General features: G+C 45.5%; 1 protein-coding gene across 1 annotated transcript in view; it reads right to left on the reverse strand.

Moving 5' to 3' along the window:
• LOC139283489 (copine-9-like) overlaps window positions 1-27,576 on the reverse strand; it is a 109,444-nt gene that overhangs the window by 49,239 nt on the left and 32,629 nt on the right. The window contains exons 4-7 of the mRNA XM_070903514.1: window positions 26,937-27,040; window positions 15,367-15,406; window positions 14,615-14,617; window positions 13,373-13,449 (exon numbers count right to left, since the gene is read on the reverse strand). Of these exons, the coding sequence (XP_070759615.1) occupies window positions 13,373-13,449; window positions 14,615-14,617; window positions 15,367-15,406; window positions 26,937-27,040 (224 nt within the window). The remainder of the gene's footprint in view (window positions 1-13,372; window positions 13,450-14,614; window positions 14,618-15,366; window positions 15,407-26,936; window positions 27,041-27,576) is intronic.

Genomic DNA, 27,576 nt, shown 5'->3' on the forward strand with positions numbered 1-27,576 from the left:
GCAAACCACCACCGCCAGCGCTTTGCATTGTGGGACACAATATGCGAGGTAGACCGGTCCGATGCACACTGGAGGGTTTTTTTCTGAATCAGTACGACATGCGGGTGTTTTTGACATGCTGCATACTGCATTTTTGCTAAATCAGTACACACTGCTAGTATAGTAGGAGGCTTCCAATACAGCCTAGCATGCTTGCATGCCGACATTAGCATTTATCTCCAACACACACCTAGTCAAGTGCTAGCTTTCCCACAGACTTTTATGGCGCGACGATCTGCTTTGCTTCTTAATTTGAAAAAAAAACCCAAACAAAATAATTCAAAATAATTGAACACTATGATGCATTTTCCGGTTTTGAGTATGGACTTTTATCAGAAAGTAGCGCGCACGGCACAGTCTGTGGCTGTGTAGCATCCACATCGCCATTGTCTTACGTAATATACCATGGTGCCTTCTCAGATCCAAAGTGAGCGGTCTGGACGGACCACTGCTTGAGACGGCATCCTATCTAGGTTAGACCCAAAGCCCAGCAAGCAGCTGTTAGGATGCCTTTAATAATAAATGGCCACTAGGACTGAGGTTGAGCACCTAGGAGGGGCTGTGAAATAGCAAAGAGCGCGTTCATCAGTGAGTGGTGCAATCCCTGCCATGCTTATTACCCTCATTACGCTCAAGGAAATAGCTAAAGGCAACTTGCTGCAAGTGTCAAGACTGAGGTGGGAAAAAAAAGGAGCGAGGAGGTATAATTTATGTCCTGATGTGGGAAGCTGGTACTATTCGAGAGAAGTTTGATGCTCCGGCTCAGCTCATTGCATATTTACTGAGGCTATTTTAGGATAGAGTCAATTAAGAGAGGCAAGAACATGGATTCGTGATTGTAATATGATATCACAGCTGTGCTATTTAGACTGATTCACCGATCGATGAATAATCGATGGACTGTATGGTGTACATGCTAACTGAAGGGTTGTGAGAGGTGCTGGCCTGGAGCTGTTGGCTGGATGTGAGGAGACGGAAATAAATCTCCAGAGACACTCTGACCTCCTTTAGCTGCTCTTGTGAAGTACAGGGGGGGGGGGGGGGTTTATGATGGAAAGAGTGACGGATGGAGATACAGAACAGGGTTTCCCACTGTTACCCCAGTATGGAGCTACACTGGATCTCATTCCAACAGCCTTCATATACTTTATATGAAATGGTTTAGAAACACAGCAGCACAATCTGAGCTGGATCATTTTGAAATAACTGCTTTCGCTTTATGGCCTGGGGGAGCTATGGCGCATTCGTGAACCCCTTGAAAATTGCCTTTGTTAAAAATGAAAACTTTTGGATAAAAAGTCAACTTGACATGGCTATATATATGAAGACCACCACCCAGTGTGAGGTGTTTGCCCCCGCTGCCCTAAATGAACAGTATTGCTGATGTCTCTGTAATGGTTAATCCACCAGTATGTGCAAGCCAAGCTCTTTAATCAAAATGATCTCTTTAATGCTAAAATATAATTATTGTTGTTTTCATGAATTCTCAAATTTACGGTTTTACAAAAAAGCAGAAACAAAATAGTAAAGCACGTTATTATTTTTTTGATTGAGATGCCAGATCACAGTTATTTACTTGCATTCCTGAACAGAAACATTTGTTTTAGTGGCTGCAAAGAATGCAAGCTGTTATCAGGGCCAAAGGAGGTCGTACAGAATATTAAGATTTCTGGTTAATATATGTGAATAAGGACTATTTAGTTAATAACAATACAATTTTTAGTTTGAAACAATTTTTTGACAGATTTCTAAAATATTTGTTGTTTTCTCATTTTTATGACAGGTGGTCTAATACATTTGTTAAGCACTGTATATATATATATATATATATATACACTGAGATTGATTCAAATGACAGTCAGCTATCAGCATCAGGAGCATCTTGCTAAAATGTAGAGCTGTCTGATCGGTTATTTATAGCACCATCTTAATCGCCCGTGTATGCCTCCCAGCTCATGAAGCTCTCAGCCTATAGCATGCAGTTGTGTCAGCGCTGTTGTTCCCTCCTCTGTCTATTCCATACAGTGCATGTGCTGGTTGTTTTGTAGTGTCTACTGTCACACACGGAGCCTTCACGCAGTGCCACACCTGCCCTGAAAAATGAGCATTTATAACTGTTTTGTATCTGACAGGCCTCATGTTTCATGGCTATACAGCCTGTATCAGGGAGCAATGCAAGTCAAGTCTTCAGCTAACTGAAGCATTATCATTATCAAAAGGGGTATCATTGATATTATAGTGTGTCGTATTCTTTGCATTATTATTATTAATTAAATGCACTTATTTTGTTATGAATAAGAGCATCAACTGCTGTCACTAATTAAGCATTCCCTTAGCCCCCTTGCTGAAATCGTGTCCCGCTGCTACTTTTTACGGAAGAGAAATGGGGGGGCGGGGGGGGGGACTGCATGGGTCCCAAACCAAACTTGAAAACTTTGACAATAAGCAAAGAAAAGTGCCCCAAACTTTGGTGTGTCTAGCAGCAGGACTGAGGATGTGCTCATGGCTTCTGATGCTGTGATGCTCTAAGAAGAACAGAATCCTGAGTCCAGCGCGACATGATTGAAGCATTGATAACAATAATTAAAGAGGCTGTGATATTGTTTACAGACATGAGAAATAATCTAGTCAAAAGAGTTTTAAAAGTTTTACCAAAAACCCCCCCTCGTTGTTTTTTCGTAACTCCTTCAGCCGCTGATCTTTCACTGAGCTCATGGCGCCACTCTGTTTAGCCAATGCTTCCTCCTGCAGGACGACCGGGTGTTTGCATATCGGAAGTTCAGCCGCAGAAAACACTTTCTTTTCGCGCTCACTCGCCCTCCAGACATGCGCATTTCAAAAACAGTCCTGCATCAGACCTCGTTCGGCGGCACTTTATGCAAATCGGATAAACTGCGGCAGGGCTCATTTACATCTAAGGTCTGCTGAGACTAAGTTTAAGAAATCCTCCCAGCACAACGAACAAACATGGCATTGCAAAGACAGACTGGAGTGACATCGCTCTACGTATAATCCTGTATGGATTAATCTCGTCACGACGAGCTGCAAACAGCTCCTCCTTTAAGTTTTCACTGAGTCACAATGGCCACCTGTCTGGAACGACAAGCTATTTCTAGTCAGCATATGGTTTTAGTCACGAACACTCACAGACAAGAAACAATGCTTTGCCCCCCCCCCCCCCCCTTATAGCAACCCTCGGCAAAGGAATACATCAGAGATAAAAAAAAAAGAAAACAGAGAGGAGAGAAGAAGCCACGAACCCTGTCCGTGTGATCAGAACAGAAAAAAAAAAAACAGCTCAAATTCAAGGGCTTCCCACTTGGCGAAGTATCTTTTGTTCTGATGTAGGTAGAGAAAGACACGAGGGAGAGCGAGAGAGCCCGGGGGAAAGAGAATATTACTTTACTGGCAAAGCAGACACTTGAAGGCCTTCCAGCATTTTTATTCAACTGTTCTGAAACTTTCTTTGATCCCTCCGCAAATTGTCTTCCTTCGTTACTCGAACTTTGCTCTCGCTGTTTGCGTTCATCTCTCTCAAGGTTTCAGGGACAGATACGCAGCATCACTCACCCACACACAGGTACTGATTCCACGGGTGCTCAGGCGCAAGTGTAGCCGTAACAGCACTGTGAGAGCCTGGCGTAAAAGCCAACAGGGAAAGCAGGCCTAAAGCCAGAATATAGTATAAGTGACAGAAGGAAAAAAAAAAAAAAAACTGAATGTAAGGTTTTGATTTGAATGAGATGACGTTGAGAGACTGACCATGGTGAGGATGTCACCCGCTTTAAAATGACAGTGAGACGCTGCCGCCATCTAAATCCCACGAAAAGACCAACACTGAGTGTATCTACTAACAAGTATTGTGTATCCATCCAAAGCCTGATATATATATTCTTCCTCTGTGCCGTGGAGCTCCATTGTTGTCCCACACTGTTGCACTGGCTGACAGGTTCCTTCATTACCATGAACACACACATACACTCTGTAGTTTATTTTGACTCAGTCCCGCATACACCGTCCTGCTGCCCCAAATACTCACCAGAGCACCTGAAAATGAAGAAAAAATAAAATAAAATCCTCCTCAGTCATTTAATTCATCGCTGCGGGCAAATTAAGATGCGGTCTGTGGCCGACATGGACATCCCACAGGACAGAAGCCAGAAAGCCTCCCCTGGGGGTTTGCTGAAGAGTTGAGGGGAGAGGCACTTCTTCTTCTCTACGTCGTAACTCATGACATGTAACTCCAGAAGAGAAACACATACTGGTATCATTCAGCGTGACTCTCGCCTCCCGAGGACATCATTACCTCTGACGTGCATCGACATTAAACGTCCGCAAAAATCCGCTTAGAAATCATGGGAAAAAAAAGAGAGCTTGTGTGAGGATCGTACGTTTTTTTGAGTTCAGCACATGCAAGAGTATATTGCAAACGGGAACTGCTAATAGCTAATTTGCCATATTTTAATGGTGCCAATTTGACAAAATCTAAACAAATGAATGGGGCTGAAAATATAATAGCAGGATCTACCTGTAGCTGACATTACAACGGCTTTCATGGGGTTCTTGCAGCTTTTACGTTTCATCCTCTGGGCATCATAAATGCCTGTACCACATTTCATGGAAAACCATCAAATAGTTGTAAAATATTTCAATAAACAAAAACAAACAAAAAAATAAATAAATAAACAGCAGGATTCGTCCTCAGGGGAACTTATTAATACCTGCAGCAAACTTCATGGCAATCCATCGAACAGTTGCTGAGATATTTCAGTCTGGACCACAGTTGATGGACTAACAGACATGCCAAGAGGCAAGCAGCTAGCAAGGCCAAAAAAAATCAGTTATATTGCAATTTCATTGGTGGTTGAGGCATTTGATCAGATGCCCTGGACACCTCTTTGGTATTCTGGAAATATGCAACTGGTAGGACGACCCTGGGGAAGATCCAGAATGCAGTGGAGGGATATGTATCCCATCCGTCCTGAGCTGAAGGACATGACTGGGGAAATTAAGTCATGTCTGAGCTACTCTGTTTAGCCTGCTGCACCGAGACCCGGATAGGGAGGTGGAAAATGGATGGATAGCTGGATAGATGGATTGGTTCTGTCCCATTGTGCTCCCTTGAATAACAGCAGCACGGACTATCCCATCAAACCTTGTGCAGCGGAAGCTTTTTTTTTTCGGCCAGCTTTTCAACGCCACAAGTTAAAAAACGCGAACATCATCCAAACTGGAGATACAAGGATACAGCGGCGACGAGAGAGCATTCAGCCTCGGTGCCACCCAGTCAGGCAGTTAGCGAGCCTAAATAAAATATGCTCGTCACCTGCAGGGTAAATGCCGCTATAAATATAGCCCAAGCCGGGGAAAAAGCCTCCCGAAAAAACCCTCAAGAACCTCTCAAGATCCCTCTGATCACTGATGCCAGCCGGAGTGTGTGTATGTGTGTGTGTGTGTGTGTGTGTGTGTGGGGGGGGGGGGGGGGTGCCTGTGTCTCCTCACAGCACACGTGTGACAGGGTGATGGTGGGTGGCATGCTATGGCATCTCCAGCTAATTATCTATTTGGACAAAGATCAAACACCCCACTGTGGAAATGATGTTGATGCAAGTCTGAGCATTTGATGCACCAAGAAGTCTGTTTACAGAAAGGAGAACGGGGCAGGGAGGAAAAAGGCATGCACAGATAGCACTGTCGGGAGGGGGACACCATTTTGTGGCGCTGTATTGTTACCACAGCTGCCCGAGCGTGTTATCAGAAGTTTGAAGTCACCTGCAGCTATTTCAGCGACGGAGATGTGTTACAGGAGTTTTCTCCAGATTGATATATATCCATGGTCTGCTCCTAATTGCAAAAGAGGGTGCAGTTTAATTAAGAGGGTTAAAAACCAGCGGTCAGTGATGAGCTGTAGGGAGGGAGACGTACGAGGGGAGCCGGGGGGGACCCGCCACCGCAACGTATTTCATCTGATCCTTAATCTCATCAGGGGCTAAGAGGCGCTGGCGATGTGAGGTGTAATTACAGGAATTTAAAAGGCAGCGGGGGTTGCCGCGACGCTGCTCTGCACATCTACGAGGCTGAGGGGAGAGAGGACAAGTCCAGAGCAGCTAATGAAAGCACCCGTCGACACCCCAGACATTTCGAGTCGGACTATCGTACTCTGAAGTGATTTTGCTTCTGTTGCAGCGAGTCGGCGTGATAACCTTCCAATCCCAATCTTCACGAAAAGGACCAAAAGGGTTTACATTGACTGTGTTGGGGGGGGGGGGGGGGGCTGGGTGGCGGCGGCGGTGATGGTGGGGTTTCCTGTCACCTTCCTCCTCCGCTGATTTAGCTCGGACCCTCCAGCTCATACATCTCAATAAAGCGCCCCGACAGCTTGTTCCTGCCGAAAATTGATGTCTGCCTGGATTTAATTTATTTTGGGAAACGTGACTCTATCCTCTAGCAGATTTAATTACGCGTGTATGAAATGAATAGGTGGGCCTGGTGGCACATGGGCTCGGCTATTAAAACAGAGGGAGAGAGGAGAGAGAGCGGAAGGAAGAAGGAAAATGGCCGTGAGAAATGATTTCGCGTAAATGGAAGCTAACAGAGCAAACGCCCCACGGAGTCCCCGGGATTCTCTAGTGGAGTGGTTAAGGGGTGCGGTGGGGGAGAGAGGAGACGTCGGCTCTGATTTACGCACGGCATTTTGAATCGCCTTGTTGCCGAAAGGTGCTTCGAAAATAAACGTGACCCAAGCGTGAAAGCAAGCGAGAGGCGAGATGTTTTTCATCATGCAGCTGCCCCGCTGGCCCAGACCTTCAGGGTTGTCTTACTTTGCGCCACTAAAACACAATAAAAGGTATAAAACCTCGGAGCGGCCTCTGCATTTTTACCTAAATCTAAAACTAACAAATTAAATGACGTCCTGTGCGTCAGATTAGAACGGCACGTGTTCTGATCGAATGCTCCTGTCAGCGGGAGGACATCGTCGGTCGGACGACGGCGGAGTGTCGAGAAAGCTGCAAACAGACTTTCAGGTCGGCCTGTCAAGGTTCTCCGCCACCCTGAAACTGTTTCCCACGCACTCTGCTCCCAGGAGTCCCCCCCCCCCCCCCCCCCCCACGGGCTTAACTCAAAGCTCATCTCACTCCCAAGGGCCTGTGATGTGGCTCCATCACAGGCCTCACCACCCAGACTCTCCCACAAAGGAACTCAAGTCTCCTTTCCATGGCAACCTCCTCTCCGAACACCTCAAAGTAAACACTCGACTCAGACGCGGGCACAAGGACGCGCGGGCGATCAAAACACAAACTCCCTCCGCCGTCGAAACTCATCCGTCAAATCAAAGGCGAAACTGCGCGCTTTGATGTTACAATCAGATGCTTTCAGTGGAGCTGGGCATCGCCGGGTTCCTGTCGGATGAACGGAGCTGATGTCAAACACTGGGTGGGTCAAAAACAGCGGTGCCGCGGAGCGAAGAGACAAATCGACGCGAGGGTCCGTCAACAGGCGAGGAGTGACGGGGGAATGATCAAAGAGCTGAGCTCGTGCCAGTTTGCTGTATCAGTGGCACGCCGGACGGGGAAAAACATCAAGCATCCATCTACATGCGGCTTTTTAATATTTCATCGGACGGACTGCCAATAAAAAGAGATTCACATGTGAGAGGCAAAGCCCTCGTTAAGCACAAAAGTTAATAAAGCATTAATAACTCTTTTGTCGAGCCTCAGATGGACGTACAGCGCGAGGTGCTTGGTTTTTGCCGAGATTCACGGGCACCACTTGATCGCAAAACTGCATTCGAAGACCAAAGCGGAATCAGGCGAGGGGCGGTCGCGCGTCAACGGATATCTGCCCGAGCCAGGCCTGGCGGCTCAGGCAAGGACGGAGGGCAAATCAATTACGGGACTGAGGACCTCCCGTCACCTCCCTCCCCACCGTTCACTCCTTCACGTCCAGCAGCAGGGAGAACTTCAGACTCACTGCGCTGTAAATACACGCCACGGCGACAGGCTCGGCTCTCTCCCCTCCTCGCCACGCTCAAACCAATTTGAATTTGTAATGAGGGAGGCGGCGGCAGCGGCGGCGGCAGCAGGCGGAGGAGGAGGAGGAGGAGAAGCTGTTGGAGAGCAGAGAGAGAGCCCCAGTTGTGTGTGTGTGTGTGTGTGTGTGTGTGTGTGTGTGATGCCATTAAAAAGAAAGAAAGAGGGATGAAAGAAATGACTTCTTCTTGTATTGTCAGTGGGAGAAATAATGAAGAGAAGGCACGCAGAGGCGCAATGATGTGTATATTTAATCATATCGAGGTAAAGTGAGAGCCCTGGCCCCCCACCCCTGCCACTCACAGTTAGAGAGTCACCCGCATGTCAACCACTGGAATAATAAAACTGTGACAGACAAGCGACCCCCCCCGTCCTGACTATTTCACTGACCCAGTGTACAAAATAGCACAGATAGTCATGGGTGCCCTTCTTCTGTGCTTGGCAGACACCTACTTTGCCGGTGGACCCGACGATGCTGGTTGCCATGGATACCATTCAATCATTTCAGGTCATGGCTCTCTGAGACATCTCTTGATGTCGGCGGGCGGTGTAGTAAAAATAGCGACAGTGAAATTAGACTTGTGGAACTGATTCAGTAGGTCTTGTTACTGTACTGTATGTATGTATGTATGTGTGTGTTTTAAATCTTAAACGTGTGTCTGTTCATTTCGATTATTTTAACAATTTTGACACTTTCAGCTGAATGTTGATCAGTTGAGTCAGTGTCGACTGCAAGTTTGAAAATTCAAAAATCTGTTGGTGCGGAAGAAGTGAGCTTACCAGACCTCTTTAGCCCGCCCCTGATGCTAGTACATTAGCCACTACTAGCATAATGCACCCGAATCTCTGGCAGACCTATTGGCATCGTGGGTAATGTAGGCAGCGGGTTTTGACAAAGAAGAAAATTAGCCAATCTGGGTATTTATCCATGAAAGTGTCTAAAAGCCCCACTGATCCGTGATCTGCAGATTCAGCGGCTTACATGACTTGACCTGACCTCCACCTGTGTTCGCTGCTGCGCGTGGAAATGTCTTCTCTGTACCTTCTACGCCGCGTCTATTGTCCCTGCTGTCCACAGAATGCATTCTGGGATTGACATTTCGGTGAGTGCATGTCTTTTTGTTACAAAAAAGAGAGGAAGGGACCAGAAATGTAATTCATCTTGGTGTTCATCAGATATATTATGGTCTGTTCGTGTTTGGAAATCCTAAATATCTCACTTACCGCACCTTTAATAAACCTTTTTCCAGTCTCGGCCATGTGTCAACTGTCACAGCAGCCACACCGCTTTATGCAGAACGTGATTGTGGAGTACATTACCAAAGCGCAGGAGGCGGTTTAGTTTAGGTCAGCAGGTGGGTGATTGTTATAATAGATGCATCTTCCAGCCTGCAAGCGCTTGAGCTGCCTAAACAGAAGAGTGCGCGTCGTGACTCGGTGCTCGAGGTGGGTTTCCCTCATAATCCCGTCCTCCACGAGCTAAATGCCACGGGGCTCTCTCTTCCTCTCCCCACCCATCATCTGAAAATAGATCCTCGCCGTGGCTCTGATGTCATCCTGAGCGCAGGAGAATAGAGCAGCATGGAGGAAGCGGCTCACCCAGCTGGATTTTCCAGCAGTACGGAGCATAAAGTACACTTCAGGCTCTCCGTTGCCTTAGAAACCCGTCTGCCATTAAAAAAAAAAAAAAAAAAAGGTTCAATATACTATTTTATCATTTAGGTGGCTACGAGTGTGTTTCCAGGCGTGTACGCTTTAAACTTAAAACTCTCGTTGTGTACGGCAAACACTCTTGACACTCTTGAGTTTGAATAAATACCACGCAGTGCGGTCATCCACACGCACGCATGTCTGTGGAATTGAAGAATATGAATATCTTATTAGGATCCAAAACGATTTAAATACGCATGTGTCAAAGCCACAGTCAGATGAGACGATTAACATAAATGTCATCTCGGTGTGCCCAGCACAGATGCTCCAGGTCCAGGATACATTAGACCCGGGACACGCATTAACACATTCGCCTTTCAACAGATTTTAGGCTGTTTCATAGACATGTTGGACCTTGTAGGCTAGCAAGCTAGTCGCGAAAATACATCTGCGCATATATAGAAGAGTTTTCTTCATGCAAACTGATAACTGCGTTCAAATCTCACAACCCGCCTGCAAGGACGGGACTTCTGAGATTCAGACAAAGTCACGTGCGCTGTTTCCTCGTGTGTTTGAAGGAATAAGATGCAAGATTGTTATCACATGATACAGCATGTCATGGATCTTGTAGCTTATTTAATCAATGTAGCCGGAACTATGTTGCGGGTTGCGGTTGGGGTGTGTTAAGAAGAGGCGCGTGGAGTTTTAGGGCAAATACTTACGGATATATTTCAGTATTGCTGAAAACGTGCAGTTTAAGAGAGAGTGTCCTTAAGTTTTGGCACAACAACAACAACTCCTAACATCAGACGTTACGTTAGGATTATTACAGTAAGTCATTTTCTCCTCCAGAGCCAAAGGAGACATTATACAACTGTTCTGTTCCCCATGAAGAGTGTCATATGTTATAAAATCAGTGCAGTTTCCATGAATAAGACAGCGTTTGACTTGTTGGAAAGTGTTGTTTTCCCCTTTAATACAGATACGCTAGCAGTTCCCCCCTGCTTCCAGTGTTTGCGCTATGCTAGGCTAAACACACCCGGAACTTATCTCTCAATTGCACACACACACACACACACACACACACACACACACACACACACACAGACAAAATAATATATTCTCCTCTACCTCAGCTGAGATGGTGAACAGGTACATTTACCAAAATGGCAGACAGGTCTGACTTCGGTCCAGGTTGCAGTCCCCTGTAAATCAATCACGCCTCTCTGCTCCTGAGCACACTTTTTGCCTCTTAGTAACACAACCCACGTCCCCCACAAAGCCTCACTTGATGGGACCCAGCAAACAATCCCCACCCCCCCACCCCCGACACATACAGGATGCAGCACTGGCATCCAAGGGCATCAGAGCCTCTCCCTATCATTGACAAGCTGTCTGAATTAGGAAACGTCCCACGGGCTTCAACAAGGATAAATGACAGCGCGGAAGTGGCAGCCCAATTGGGTTCAGACTGGGAATATGATTTATAGGTGGCTGATCATTACGTGTGCGCAAGTGTATTAATATTCTTTGTTATATTAATATATGTTATATTAATATTCAGGGGATTTAACTCCACTTTGGTGGCATTCACGTCTACCAATAAAAGAAAGGAGACAGTCTGACAAAAGAGAATCTCTCCTCGCTTTCTACCTGTCCTCTGTGAAATAATACCTCAAAAAAACAACATCATCACACCGCAAACACACACACACACACACACACACACATGGCTGCTCAGCCCGTCATTATTATAGGCGGAACATGTGAAAGCCCCCCAGGCCCTCAGAACACACAAACACACGGGGCTTGACGAAATAGTAGCCTCATCTTGTTTCACGCCGTCAGCCGCAGGCAAAAACGCCAGCGCCCGCTCCTCTGCTCATTTACAGGGCGGGAGGAGAAGGTGCCACTTCTGTCAAGACCCGCTGTCAGCAGCCGAGGTGGTGACGACTGATCGATCAAAGACAGATGGGCGGCACTCGGTTTCATCAGAATTGGATCACGTCCTGGATTCTTACAGTAGTGCTTGGTATCGAGTCTTTTTTAACCTTTAATATCTCCAGGGTAATTCGTGGTGCGCGTACTCCAGCATGCAGCCTACATTTACACGCGGGAACCCTTCCCGATACAACCGCAGCTTTCCAGTACTGGCCAATGAGGAGCTGAGCCTCCAGTTGAAGGGTAAAAGCCCCGCTCAAGGACACCTTAATGACATCCAGAGGGGCTGGGGGCTGCCTGTGCATTTTCCCAGTCAGCCCGCAGTCCATGATTTTCAGCAGGCAGTGCCATTAATGTCCACAATGACTTCCGTACAGACTCCCAAATCAACATTTCATTCTAATAACATAACATCCTGACGGGTAGCCATGGGCAAGCTAGTCTAGAGAGTCCGGCATCGAAAGAAGTAACTTCATCCCTCTCATTAATATGGCTGACATCATCAGTGAGATCTGCCGACGAAATCCTGATACACGACCTGCTGCGTATTATTTGGAATCCTTAAGAAAAGATACTGACACTGAAACATTTCAGTATTTCAGTTCGAAATTGGTTCAATCTTTCCATCACAAAATGCTGTTCCAGGTCTCCTCTCGTCGGAGTGATGGCTCAAGATATGGCTTTATATTTGTACTATATGCTTAAATGTATTTCTTTCATTCCCATATTTCAGTTGTAGCAACAACGACAAACAGCACAAAAATAAGGTTGCAGTCACGCGCATTTTGGACGGTTTAAACAGAAGAAATATGCTGTTTAATGTTATTTTAGGCGCTATTTGTTTCAGCTGAGGCAGAGGCAAGCGGTTAAAAAAAAAAAAAAAAAACATATATACAGTATGTTTATCCTTCACATTTATTATATTAGTGATACTGACACAGCAGAGTGATACATCCACCGTGATGTGTTGTCGGCTGACATGAGTCAGCATTTCTTTGAACTGTCTGACTGTTGCACACCTGCAAAGTGTTACTATGACAACCGTGAGCCATCACATCGTTATCTGGGGCACATCTGCATATCTAACAAGGTTTTTAATATGGTACCTTTTGTACGTGTCGCCTATTTCTTCTGTTCTGACAGGTCTGAAAACTATTATGAAATATAGTTAGTGTAAATATTGTTCTTTTTTTCCTACGTGGTTTAATGCTCTCAGAAACTTAAAAATGAAAAAAAAACCTTAACTGGTGAGAGAATGCGACGAAACCGCTGCGTCGTGACACGTCGAAGCTAAACCGTCGGGTGAGCTAGCAAAGGCAAATCTGATCCCCAGTCAGCTCCGAAAAGGCATTTGAAGTCGCTGTTTTCCGACGGGGGGGGGCAATAAATAAATTAAGATTGAGCAGAGAGATCACAAACTGTCGACAGTGTATGAGAGCGATGCAGCAGCTTGTAGCACCACCACTGTCTCTGCTGGCCGACTGTCCTTGAACGTGTCACTTCTACAGGCTTCAAAGAGTCGAGTTCATCCCTTTGTGTTTCTCTGCGTGGATCCCAATAACGTCAGGATCGTCTATACAAACGACGTGATGAATGAATGAATCTACAATAGCACAAAACTACCTAAAACAGTGTGTTTTGCACAAACCTCACAGAAGAACCCTGGACCTTGCCTGACACCTGGTCCCGCTGCGTGTATGTGCTGTACTCACGAGAGCGTCCTTTCCAGCCTGCTGCCGGTCGAGCCGATGATCTCCCCCAACGTGCAGAACATCTGACCCAGGAAGTCCTTCACAGAGGGGAGGAGACCAGCTCACAGTCAGCACTCCATAACACAGTCCAGCTGTACGCATTGCAACTCAACATCAGTGCGTCATTACCAAGACTGGAAAACACTGAAGCTTTTTCCGCGTTAGCTTCAGTGGAGAGCCACGTGGTCGTCGATTGAAATGAGCTTTAAGCCACTATTGATTTACTTTGAAAAAAAAAAAAATTCCAAACTTTTTGCTAGGCATTCGGTAATGGTAATTAATGCGGGTTTCCATCCACTACGCTGCTAATGGCGCACATTAGTTGGGCACATCCAGATAAACAGTTGGTGGTGCTAATTTCCATTTTCCGGTTCATTAAACCATTGCAGGGGGGAGAGGACGCCACAAGACGACGTAATTACAAGAGCTCCAGTCAAACCTCGACTGGTGGGAAACGTGACATTCCCGTTTTGTCTTGTGTGTGAATGTGGGGAAGGCTACAGTCTCTTCATCGCTCCACACAGATCGGATGGTTTCGACTCCTCTTTGGAAGCATATTCGCCGTTGCGTTTCGTTTTTATCCAACAGCAACTTTTCCACCTCATTCGAGCGCAAATGCTTTGATTTTTTTGAAATTTCTGGCGTTTTTAATGCGCGAACTGGAAACCCACTTAAGTGACTCAGTGAGTCAGCAAGAGTGAATCACCGTGAGTGAGTCACTCATTCACTTATTTACTCACTCAGTGACTCGCTCACACTTAACGAACAACACTCGTGACTTTAATTTAGATTAAAACTAGACTGGGTTAAACACGCTTAAAACACAAACTATAATAATAATATATAATAATCACATTTTACATTTTACATAAACAACTTAACTACTTGTAAAAAACTCAATATTACATTTAATTTAATCATAGTTAGACTGACATGAACAGGTGACTGAGAAAAAGACGTAACATTCTGTCGTGGGATTTTGAGATTACGGCTGTTGCCTCAGCAGATCTACTCACAATCCAGCCCAGCTGGTCTATTATCTGTGGCACAGTGCGGCTCCCTTCTTTTTCATATAAACCAGTCAAGCAGCCGCCGTGAAACGCCGTGAAAGGTCAACGCGCAGACCTCAGCTCAGTTCAGGAAATGTCCCACAGGTAACAGGAAGGAACGAAATAAAAGGGCGACAACGTCACGTCAACCTACCTTCTGCTCATCCAGGGCGGGCAGGCGGGAAGGAAAGGCAGACACAAGTTAGAGGAAAAGCTGCAAAGACACAATGAATTCATTTCCGTTCGATGAATTTGATTCATTTCAGTTCAATTCGGTCGAGTTTATGAAGAAAAATGCATCAAAAGATTTGCAGATGAGTCAGAAATATAACTGAAAACATGAATACAATAAAAAATATAAGTATAAAAAGAAATATAAAGCTTTGTTTTTCCCTTCACCCATCCCTTTCAGTTGATGAAATGAAATAAAAAACGAATTAAAACTTTTTTTCTTTTTTGGAAGTTTACCAAAGTAGCTAACATTTCCCAGTTTCCTCACCACATTTCTAATTTTTTTCCCAAATGCTTGTATGATAATGACATGGGTGAACATAGGAGATGTTTGGTTGGGGGGGGGGGGGGGGGGGGGATAGATAAATCATTAACTAAGACCAAAAAATGGGTTTTATTGTAAAATGAAAAAATAAATGAAGTTATCTAACTGGAGAGAAAAAAAAATAAAAAACAAAACTGTTCTTTTCTCAACCACCTGTTTGGAAGATAAGGGAAGCCTATAAAGCTTTATTTCTTTTAGCTAATAGAATTATTTATTAACGTATTCAGATGTATTTTGACTCATCTGATGATTTGTTTGTTTTTTTACCACCTCTTGCCAGTTTCAGGCCTGCACACCAGTACACGTCACCATGGAGCGCATTAATTATGGGCTTGTCAAAGGCTGCTTACGTGTTTGGAAAGGTTGGAGCTCCTGGTATCCACATTGTACCTGCAATTGGAAAAACAGCAGACTTCAGGCGTTTTCCTTCAGAATACACACTTCAGACATCCAAAATAGGAAAAACAGAGTCCAGACTCCACCTGCGTATTTCATTTTTCTACCAGCAATGCAGACATAATGGCCAGCTCTCCTGGGAATGCAAAGATCAAAATCTCGTATGCCAATTAAATAATTAGATGTGGTGCACGTACAGCAGGAGGAGTGAGTCAAGAGTGATAAAAAATGTAAAAAAAAAAAAATGGATGGATCTGGAGCAGCACTGCTGTAATGTAATGAACTCTGGGATCAATGTGCAGATTGAAAAGTCGCTTCCTCTCCGGCAGACGTGTTGCTTCCCTCTCTTTCTTACGGCTACTGCCCCCACCCCCCACCCCCCAAAGACTTCCTCTTAGGAGCCGTCACCAGGGGCTTCTTTGAAAAGGATTCTGCACATGTTCGACAAAGGGAATCCACCCGTGTGTCGAATAACATTACACAGACATCGTGTATTCTTCAGCTCTCCATCTCCCTCTCTGCCCCACTTGTTTGCTGCCAGCGTCCTTCTGAAGACCACAGAGGAGGACGGAGGACGACTCTGAGCTCAGCAGGGACCTTTTCTTTTCACCTCTTTTCTGATCTCTCTCTCTCTCTCTCTCTCTCGCGGCTACAGAGCCACATATCTAACCTGACAGTAATTAACAGCCAACCATCCTTCCAATGCCGCCTAAAGTAGATACAGCATGGAAGTACATCAATTCTTTATTTGGAATTCTTTATTGACTCAGAGGAGGAACAGCACTCTACTGTACTGTAGAGAGCTAGTTACTTCAGCTGTATTATGAAGAAGTACTGTGCTTCTCGGTAGCAATCGCTTCCCAGGAGAACAGGCAGGCAGGGAGAAGATGAGTGAACAGCCTCAGTGTGTTACATATTTGTGGTTGGTTGACTTGTGAAACCAGATACAAACAGTACGTACCTCTTCTCAATTATCTGAGGCGACTAAATTACAGACTGGAGGTCGGTAGTGTCACGTCGGAGTTTAGTTCTGTGTAACTTCGCAGCCATTTCGCGACCTCCGCTCTTTTCGCCACGTGGGAGGATGTTGCCGTTATTGTCAATTACCACGAAGCGCAATTACAAGGCTGACATGAACGGTACATGGTCTTCACTTCACACAGCGCTTTTCCCACCGCAGGTGACGGTGCTGGCCTCCATCGGGAGCAACTCGGGGTTAGGGTTCAGTGCTAACTGCTAACCGCTGCACCACCATGCCGTCCAATGAGCAGTGGACACTGCTCATAATTACAGTCTGAGTGGTACGCCAATAACGCATAAACCTCTCGTCTCCGGGGTCAAAGTCCTGGGTTTTGTACTCCCAGCCTGGATCGGTAAATATGTTGTTAGCACACATAAAGTATGTTTGTATAAATCTTCTATGTTCTATGATGTTTCCCCTCATCCTGCTGTCCTGCTTGTCAATGTTTTATCCCTTTTTCTCTCCTCGATGCCTCACCCCTTCGGTCTCGCCGGCCCTGTGACGGACAGGTGAGGGTTCCGCATGGTCAGAAAAGAGACCAACACAAGTCTCTCGCAGCGGGCGTGACAAACGGACCAACACCACCCTGCTTGAGGAAAAAAAATCCTGCACACGCCGCCTCTTTTTCTAGTCATGTCAATGTAGAGAGAGTGCGTCGTAATGATGAGTGATTCTGGAAAATGAACATAACTGCAGTGCCCACTAAAATCACTTAAATTGCCTGCTGCTTTCTGGGTTTTTCCTTTTTTTCCTCGGTTCCGCGTTTGTCAAGCACCGGGTGAAGAGGGTAAGTAAAAGCCGGGGACTAATGGAAATAATGTAATAGAAGAGAGAGAGAACATAAGAGAGCCATCAGCTACATATACCACCAACTGTGGCACTGCAGCTTGCCCAAAAGTGCCAAATGCAGTGCCATTTAAAACACTCGATAGCCCCCCCACACACACACACACGCTCTTTCATTATATGTCTATCCTCGACGTATCACCACTAGGCTTCAATCTCTTCGCTCCTCCATCTCTCTCACCCCCCCCCCACCACCACCACCACCACACACACACACGCTTGGTAAAAATCTCCTTCTCCGGCGAAGTCAAATTGAGCTCTATGCCTAGCTTTGGTGGGATCAAATGAAATTACCACACAGTAGGATAAGCCTGTGAGCGATGGCCAAATGAGATTTGAGTGCAGAGGAGCAATAGAGTTGCTAAAAAATCCAATGACCTTGATTTACATGGCAGGCGGCAGGGGAGCTGGGGGTTGGGGGGGGGGGCGGCTTCGTATCAGAGATGAAGGTGAACAATGACAACAGTTGGTGTTTTGATATGATGTAAGTCACCTTCATATTTCTTCATATCCTGACCCACATAGGTAGGATTCAGATCACGCAACGTCAAAGCGCCGCAGGCCTTTTGTGAATTGAGATTCACACATCTGAACAATCTGAATCTGCGTTACAGATTTAGGTTAATAATAAAAAAAAAATAAAAAACTTTAAAAACCTGGATTTCCTCCTCTTCATGGTTTTCCGCCGTTCGCTCGTTCTCGTAAAGAGCATCAAAGCGTGCAAAAAAAAAACGTGCGAGCAAGGTAATTAAAGCTGATTCGTGTAGTCATCATGGTGGTGATTAGTGCGAGTGGACTCACATTACTGTTATCTGGGCGTCAGCCGGCGGAAAACCAATGCTGTGGTGAGAGGTCCCGTCACGCGGAGGCAGACTCCATCAAAGACATTAGGGGGCACAACTTGAACAAGTGTGCATTGTGTAATTTTTCATTTTTACTAGTAGATAATAATAACATCACATTACCTGTGCCATTTCATAAACCTACGCATGCAGGTCTATTTGTGCCAATAAACCGCCATTTTTCCACATCATTAGGAGCTTCATCGCAATCATTCTCATCATCATCATCATCCTCAGACTCAGACTCGGGCTCCGTCACCGACAGTGTTATGTAAGGAATAAACGCTCAAACGGGCCACACACTTTGATGTGACCTTAAGAACTTGAAGAGGAAAGGACACTAATGGCAGGACACGTTTAATCGCTTCATTACAGAGACTCGTTAGCTTTTAATGACTCTTTAAATATTTCGAGACCATCAGCAGCGTTACGAAAACTCCGTGACTTGGTTTGGACTTTTTTGTTTCACCTCAGCGTTTGATGCGTTTCTCACCATATTGGGTGGATATTGTACATTTAATTTATGTTGTACATCGGCGGGCTTCAGGACTGTAAAGAAAGCAGCTCATGACCTCGTTTAACAAGGTGGGTGTGTATCGAAACGTGAAGGCGGTCCTGATGTGATTTGCATATTCAGTTTGCGTCAGGGATGAGGCCCCCCTCTCATTCAGACAGCGGGCTCGGGAAACAGCAGCGCACATTTAAAAAACCTAATTACACGCCGCTGCACGGCGCGTTAAGTTAAGGTCTGAGTCGCTCCTTCGGGGTGCAGAAACAAAATGTAGAACGGCCTTAATTATATTTCTCTACAATAAGCAATGATTGCAACACCTGCGCTCTCAGTCTGATGGAGTTTACGCTATTAGCGCTGGCGGCTAGGTTTATGTCCTTTCAGCATCGCCGGCGTTTGTTTGCTTCTCCGGTGGACTGGCCTGGTTGGTCTTTTTTTTACGAGCTCGTGCTATCACAGGTTTAATGGCCGAGGCAGCTTCCTTCCTCTATAATGTTAAATGCTTTGCCTAGTCCAGATAGCCACTCTTAGTGATGGGAATTTTCGGCTCTTTTCAGTGAGCCGGATCATTTGGCTCAGCTCACCAAGAAGAGCCGGCTCTTTCGGCTCCCAAACGGCTCTTCATTTTTACCACTTACACTTTTTTAGAATCCAGCCAAATGTAGCGCTGTTTTGACTTGTAATTTGTATGTGTACGCATATATCTCTCAAATTATTCAATACATCCTTTTGTACTGAAGTATTCAAAAGTAAAAATTACATTTTCTAATATCAATAAATTGCTGTAGCCAATTGTTTTCATTGCATGTACAGACCCTTGTAACTCTGAAACCACCCAGTGAATGCACTGACCTGACCTTTATCGTCAATGAAATGCAGTACAATGCAATAATAGACATGTAACTACTGTACCAGCTAAATCTGACATCCAAACAACATACTGCACAGAAACAAATCACTGCGGACTACAAGTGACAATACTTCAAATGATGTATTGCTTTCGTTGCCACATTTCATCAGTTCAGTCCATTCCTTATGGACATAATACATCACTCCGCTCCACATCTATCCATTGCGATGCCGTGGGCTAAAAATAACCTTTGAGAGAGAGGTGGGAGTTTAATAATTGATTCTCTCTACTGGGATGCTCCCTTTTATTGGAATCCCCTCTCATGACCCCCATATCAGGGAAAACCACAACACCCTCCTGGGACTCGGTGCACTCCATTTCTGGGCCATGCCGGGGACAGACTGAGCCCCCCGTTTCTTCCTGTTTCTAAGACGCCATTCTTGGTCGTGTGGGGAATGTGAGGCTGTGTCTACAATGGCGACTCGCCATGCAAAAAGATGGGAAAGTGACCGATAAAAAGGATATATTGGCCGTGAGACTGCTGCATGTCAGCGTCAGAGTCGTTACTGTGAATGGTATCAATGATCAGTTAATGGCCAATTAAAAAATACATTCACTGACAATTACTTCCATGACATCAGCTCTACCCACGTTTTCAGGAGATGGACTGTGTACTGCGAGTAGCTGGTTAAGTCTTGATATGGCAGGCCAGCGCAGTGTTTTACCTTGATGATGTATTGGAGGTGTCTTGACTCACACATTCGTCCTGCAGCTCTTCAACTAACCAGTGCGCTGTGGCTGTTTCCTGTCTTACTCGCAGCGTTACTTGTAGATGTGTGGGACCACTTTTTGTGATTATTTTGATTAAAAGATCTGCATGGCATGGTGTAGTCCTAATTGTTACCTTTGGTTTATATATAGATGTCCTTTAGAGGACATATGAGACACGTAGCAATGTCACTTCTTTATTTATTATATTAAATATTCAATAATATACAGCTCTGCAAAATTCTCAGTTTCTCTGGTTTTACTATTTATAGGTATGCGTTTGAGTAAATCGAACATTTTTGTTTTATTCTACAAACTACATGACAACAGAAAGGCAAATGGTCAAAATAACGAAAAAGATGCAGTGTCTTCAGACCTCAAATAATGAAAAATAACAAGTCCATAGAGTTCAGAAGTCAATATTTGGTGGAATAACCCTGATTTTTAATCATCGCTTTCATGCAGCTTGGCATGCTCTCCACCAGTCTTTCACATCGCTGTTGGGTGACTTTATGTCACTCCTGGCACAAAACAATTCAAGCAGGTCGGCTTTGTTTGATGGCTTGCGTCCATCCATCTTCCTCTCGATCACATTCCAGAGGTTGTCAATGGGCGTCTTGATCTGGTGGTCCTCCGTCCACATCTTGATTGACCTGGCCGTGTGGCATGGAGCACAAAGACCTTCACAAAGACAAATCTGCCCGATTCCAGCCTTGCTGAAAGCACGCTCAGATCATCCCCGATCCTCCACCAGATTTCACAGTGGGTGTGCGAGACACTGTGGCTTGTAGGCCTCCCCAGGTCTCCGTCTAACCATGAGACGACCAGGTGTTGGACACAGCTGAAAACTGGACTCACCAGAGAAGATGACCGTACTCCAGTCATTCACGGCCCAATCCTCATGGTCTTTTGCAAACCTCAGTCCGGCTTTCCAGCTTTGCGCTACTTCAGCCCGGCCCCTAGGAGCCTGTTTCGAACTGTCCTTGACGTGCACTTCACCCCAGCTGCCGTTTGCCATTCTTTTTGTAGGTCACTTGATGTCATCCTACGGTTGCTGAATGACATTCGAATGAGTTGGCGGTCATCCCGGTCAGCGGAGAGTCGTTTTTGCCGTCTGCAGCTTTCTTGTCCCCAGTGTCTGCTGCTTGAACTTGTTCTTATGAACCACCGTTCTTGAAATTTTAAGGATGGAAGCGACCTGACCCTCGCTGTATCCTTCTGCCAGTAAAGCCAGTGAGTTTAACCTCACTCGAAACTTTTCTTTTGAACTTTTCTGGCATGATCAAATGTTGTTGTTTCCATGTTGTAATACGAGCCCTTCTTTTGCCATCCAGCTGGTCCTATTGCAAAAGGATAGTGATGTCCACAGCAGTGTTTTTTTTTATACTTTTCCTGGTTAAATAAGATTTGGTTCAGGCGATCTAATCTAATCAGTACCGCATTAGGTAGAATGAGGTGTGCTTGGAATGGCTGCCATACATGTGGAGATGCTGATTTAAGAAAAAAATGGAGTGGTCTCTCATTTTGTCCCAGAGCTGTATATTTATATATATAATATTGTATGTTTTTTTCCTTCAGTTTGTGATTTTGAGTATTGATTAAGCTAATAGGGATCCTACTAAACTGGAAAAAAAGGTTAACCGAGCTGCACTTGTTGTATGATAAAGACGTAAATGCTACTGTTGGTTGTCGACTAAATGTTTTACACTGAAAATGTTTCACATCTAAATGTAATTTGCTTTATAGACACTTGTATGTTACTGTTAAGTTGCTCTGTGCGTTTACAATGGCCCCAAATCCCTTACAGTATATGTAAGTGATAATGTGTACTCAACGATAGCCTACGAAGTACTGGAACAATGGGATTGTGTTCATGTCGACAGTTATGAATGTATAATGTAGAGCGACAACTGGACGTATGGACATTGATGAACAGACGTTACAGTAACAGACTGAAATGGAGGCCGTCCCAGCCAGAGAAATGTGTATAGCACTTTATTTTGTGACAAATATTTCCCAGATAATAGTTGCTGCTGTTGTGCCAACTGTGGCACCTGCCACCTGTGCACATATACAATAATTAAAAAGAGACTTAATTATTTTGTCAAGAGACCGGGGGATTCGGTCACAAGGAGCAGGAGCACATTTTGAGTGGCAGCATTATTTTGTCCATCCATCGTCAACATTAGGTCTGAACTGTTACCACTTTGTTGAGCACTTTGTGGAGCTCCACTGCTAATTCGAGGGCTAATTCTGCAAAATGTGCATAAAGCACCTGTAAACGATTTGATTCCATGAAAGACTTTTCTCCCTCCCTTCAGTGGGAGTTCTGCGCCACAACAGCGACAGAAGATTAGCTGTCACGTGTGAAGGACAGTGGTTCGGGTGGCATGAACGACGGCTCCCAAAGCCAATGATGCACAACAATTCAGGGCTTTGAAGAAAAGCAGAGTGTGTGTGTGTGTACGTTATATTTTGCACTGCTTAATAATTCAGCATTAACGATTTACTTTGTCAGGAGATTAAGACTCCTCACTAAGCGGGGCAGCTGCTGTCCCAGGGGAGGAAGCTTCAAGCTCAACACACCGTGCCGTGGTAAACTCTGGACTCTTGCAATAACGCCTTGGATCTTCCGATTTCTGAATTCATTTCCTGCTCATTCTTACCACGTTCGATTTGAACAGCTCTGGGGGACGCTGCAGCATCATTTTAAAGCGAATATTTACAGTCTTATTTGTTGATAAGTCAGGCTCTCTCACTGCAGCTCAAAACCTACGATAGTGACGCAAGTCTGTTTTCCTTCGCGAGCACGATTTCTGATGTCACTTCAACAGCGTCTTTGCGAAACAGGTGGTGTCAGAGGCTCGGCGACATAACCACTGTAGCTGGCGAGCACTAGTGCGCTAGGTGAACTAGGTGTTGCAGCGCTGCTTTCCTTTACCACAGCCTACAGTGCCAGCATTTTACTGCACATGCGTTCGGTTGCATGTGTTTCTGTAGTTCCAACAACTCCAACAGAGTGACGCATCTTCACGTCAGTTAGTTTCAGGAGTTGGAAACCTCAAAAGTTCAACTTTCACTCACATCATATCAATAATTTAAGCTTATAAGGGGTGCAAAAGTCAGCTACACCTGCTGCCATGTAAATATCGGTCTCTGTAGATTCCCAATATTAAAGGATCAGGATCAGGGCCTGAAATACTTGCTCGGGACATTCCTCGTTGTTCATGTTAAAAAAAAAAAAAAGGCTCAGTCATTTTTACCAAACGTTACTCGAACAGGAGGAAATGCTGCATTTGTTGGGGACTATTTTCAGCAGCGGATGAATCCACATTTGGTGCTCTCGCTATTTGGTGCTTGAGCCATAATAGACTATAGTGTGTGCTTGTGTTCGTGGTGATGAAGGAACATGTCACCCAGTGCAACAGCGTGGCTCATTGATTTGTTTTTAACAGCTTTTGACAAAAAAAAAATGGAGCTCTATGGCTCAGAGGAAGAAGTTATATCAAGCTGTGATACACACACAATACTTGTTAGGAGGATCAATTGGTTTTGCTCTACACCTGGGATGTGTCACCGAGCTTAGGGTAAGCAAAATGTTCTCTATGAAGCCTCTATGAGGACACGTTTTAATTGTGCTTAACATTTTTAAATAAAATGCCTCCTGGAAAACATCAACCTTCCAAAAATTTACAGTTCATTTCCCTTAAAATGTCTTCGGCTATCCTCCAGCCTATGATACAACAGGGCACACAGCACAGAATCAGTGTAACCGGTGAAACTGATTTTGTCTACACTGTTGCTTGGTTACCTTCTTGATGAACACTAACTGGACATAACAATCGACAGCCCTTTGATTTAGCCTCACGTCACTGTCTACACTGGACACAGAATGTCGAATGCGCGGCTTCCTAATTGACATTTGAAGTTCTGACGAACATATCAATTCAGACTGCAGCTTGGCTGAGGATCGGGATTGGTTCAATCAATGTCGCAGCCCAGTGTTGTTGGTGTTCGCAGTTATTGACCCCACAGTGATGATCGGAGGGGTGAAGTGCAACTCTGATCAATAGGAGGGACGCGATAGGCTCTTTGGCCTCCTCTTAAACCTGAGCCCATGCTGGGCCTCTCCTCTGAACCCCTGCAGGGCCATCGACCCCCCCCCAAGGAAAGAACGGAGGAAGTTTTCCCCTCCTGTCCGCCTCCATCCACCTGCAGTCTCTTCTGTCAGCGACTTCACTTTGAAAGGCAGAGTTTGAAGTGGATCAGTAACTACAGAGAAGCTATGCAGATCCGCGAATCAACAACAACAACAACAACAACAACAACAACAACACTGTTCCCTTTTCTTTGAATCCTCTGGGATTGACATGGGCCTCAACACGCAGCAGAGCTCATTGTGCTCATTCGCAGACCGAGAGTAAACTCCCCCTTAATTCTCCTCATAAATACTTCAGAACATCTTTATACACTTTAAGGCTTTGAACCAAACAAAACAACTTTGAGACGAATAATGAGCTCTTGACAATAGATTCAGAGGAGAAATAGATTGTGACGAACATAAGATAAGATAATGAAAGGCTGCACATTTCAACAGCAAGACCAAGTCTCTGTTGGTTTGCGTCTCAGACGGATATTTCAGGACTGTAAGAGGGGGGTGAACCAGTGGCGGAGAGGTTGACCTTTGGTGGAGAAACAATGATTTGCGTTTCAGCATTCAGAATTTCAGACCATTATCTTACTTATACACGACTGTGAAACGAACGGAGACGGAGATGTGCTGGAGCGGTTGGGGTTTAACTACCTTGCTCAAGGGGCAGTGTGGTAATGAAGGAGAGGAGAGGCAAGGCGCGCTTGCTTTGGGCATTCGGGCACTGCAGGATTTCACAATAAACGCGATAAACTAAATTGGGTGTCTGCATGCGTTCACACGTATTTACATAAAGTTCAGGCTGATGCACAAAGTATAATACGGTTCGAATCTTATTGGACCTGACAGATCAAATTCTCATATTACAGTGAATCGTGTCGTCTTTGTAACGTTCAAGGGACGTGGAAAAATGTGTTGTGGGCCAGTGGGCGCCATGTAACCTGCCATTCAAACTGCGGCCTGTATTGACCTGAACACTGAACGTCATTTACACGGCAGTTCTCCCGCACAGCTCTGGGATCAGCTGGTCATGTCACTGGTCAGTATTTGTGATTTACAGTATTTCTTCATCCAAAACGCAGACGCAGCCGGCTTAAGGTCAATATCAATATCACCTCACAGCCCTGTGTTGTTCCTGGTTGGGTTGGCTTCATTAGGGCGGATGTAGAGAGAAATTGGAGGGTGCGCACCCGGTCTGGGGCTTGCAGTCGGGTGCTAAATGCTAATATGCTCATGGTGGATCCTTCAGGTGGCTTCTGCATCCGCCTAGGAACTTCACTGAGGTGTGTGAGGCCTTTCTGCTGTCTGAGACAATAATCCAAGACGGCCTCATTCAGATCTAAGTACTGAATGGACTGGTTATAGTGGGACAGTGAGGGTGGGTGGAGGCTGGGTGGACTGGCTATAGTAGGACAGAGGGGCTGAGTGGACTGGTTATAGTGGGACAGAGGGGCTGCGTGGACTGGTTATAGTAGGACAGAGAGGCTGAGTGGACTGGTTATAGTGGGACAGAGAGGCTGGGTGGAGGCTGGGTGGACTGGTTATAGTGGGACAGAGAGGCTGAGTGGACTGGTTATAGTAGGACAGAGAGGCTGGGTGGACTGGTTATAGTGGGACAGAGGGGCTGCGTGGACTGGTGATAGTAGGACAGAGAGGCTGAGTGGACTGGTTATAGTGGGACAGAGAGGCTGGGTGGAGGCTGGGTGGACTGGTTATAGTGGGACAGAGAGGCTGGGTGGACTGGTTATAGTGGGACAGAGAGGCTGGGTGGACTGGTTATAGTGGGACAGAGGGGCTGCGTGGACTGGTTATAGTAGGACAGAGAGGCTGAGTGGACTGGTTATAGTGGGACAGAGAGGCTGGGTGGAGGCTGGGTGGACTGGTTATAGTGGGACAGAGAGGCGAACAGAAGAGGAGAACTTCATGGTGCACAAGACTCACAGAATGACGTTCAGACAGGTGAATTCAACAACAAAGCCATTGTGATGGTTCTAACTCACTGCACAGAGGAGAACAATCAATGTGAGCTGGGCAATGTAGTATCGTGTGCGTGTTTGTGTGCGCTACACAATAATATTTTAGCACTCTTTCCATCCCTGGCAAAAAGAACAGTACATTTACTTCCTGAAGGACTTCCTACAAAAGGCAGAGACCAAAGTTTTAGGAATGCTTCTTGGTACTAGAAGGCTGGGATCATCGCTGTACCCAAGAAATCATTCCACCTGCAGAGTCGCTCAGTGTCATCTTTTCATCAGTTTACAGCATTGACTTTCTCTATCTATTTTCCAAAAAGATGTTACTCAAAGAGATACATACATTTGGAGCATGCTGATTGATTTATATACCATCTGACAATTTGCCGAGAGCCACCCAGTCAGAATGCTTTCGTGGTAATCGGCTGTGACTGGAGGCTTCTCAACCTGTATGAGTCAGCAGGCCAAAATAAGAGGAGGCTTGATTGAAGTCATTCCCCGGTGCAAAAATGGAAAGAGACGGCAGTGCCGCGGAGGGAAAAGGTGGAGATGTTCCCACTTACGCGTCAAAGCGAAGGTTCTGTTTCTCTTCGAAGAAGAAATCAAGGACGAACTTCCTCACAAAGTCGGGGTTCAGCGTGTTGTCGATCACCTCCGTCCGACCAAACTGGAGGAGACGAGAGAAGCAGAGAGGAAAAGAAAGTCAACACCATGATGAACAATCTGTACATTCAGTGAGGGGGGGGGGGGGTGCTCAAGCACTGTTGCAGAGTAACTCCTGCTGTTGTGTTGCATCTTTTGTGGCTTTACAAGTTCTCAACCAGCAAACATCTGAAAGAAAGTGTAAATCAGTCATAAGCTAATGATGGCAGTGCTCAAACTCAAACGCTCAGTCTTTCCATTTGCTGGGGCACGTGAATGACTTAGATTTCTTTTTGCTTTTGGTCATTGAATTCAGGAGAGCGGCCAAGGTAGCCCAATTTCAAAATCCAGCCATTTACAGAATAAATTGAATTATCGCATTATCTCGAGATAACAAATGGGGGGTTTTGCCCGAGCTGATTGATCCTTATCCTCGAGGACTGAGGTCAAATTGACAAAGGCAGAGCCGGATATCACTCTCGATCAGCACAATTACTAGATAAAGGCGTAACGGGCAAACACTGGAGCCCTGTGTCGGCGTCATGAAGGGCCCGGGCTCCT

Source organism: Enoplosus armatus, chromosome 3, assembly GCF_043641665.1.
Source record: "Enoplosus armatus isolate fEnoArm2 chromosome 3, fEnoArm2.hap1, whole genome shotgun sequence".
In the NCBI taxonomy this organism is placed as follows: Eukaryota; Metazoa; Chordata; class Actinopteri; order Centrarchiformes; family Enoplosidae; genus Enoplosus; species Enoplosus armatus.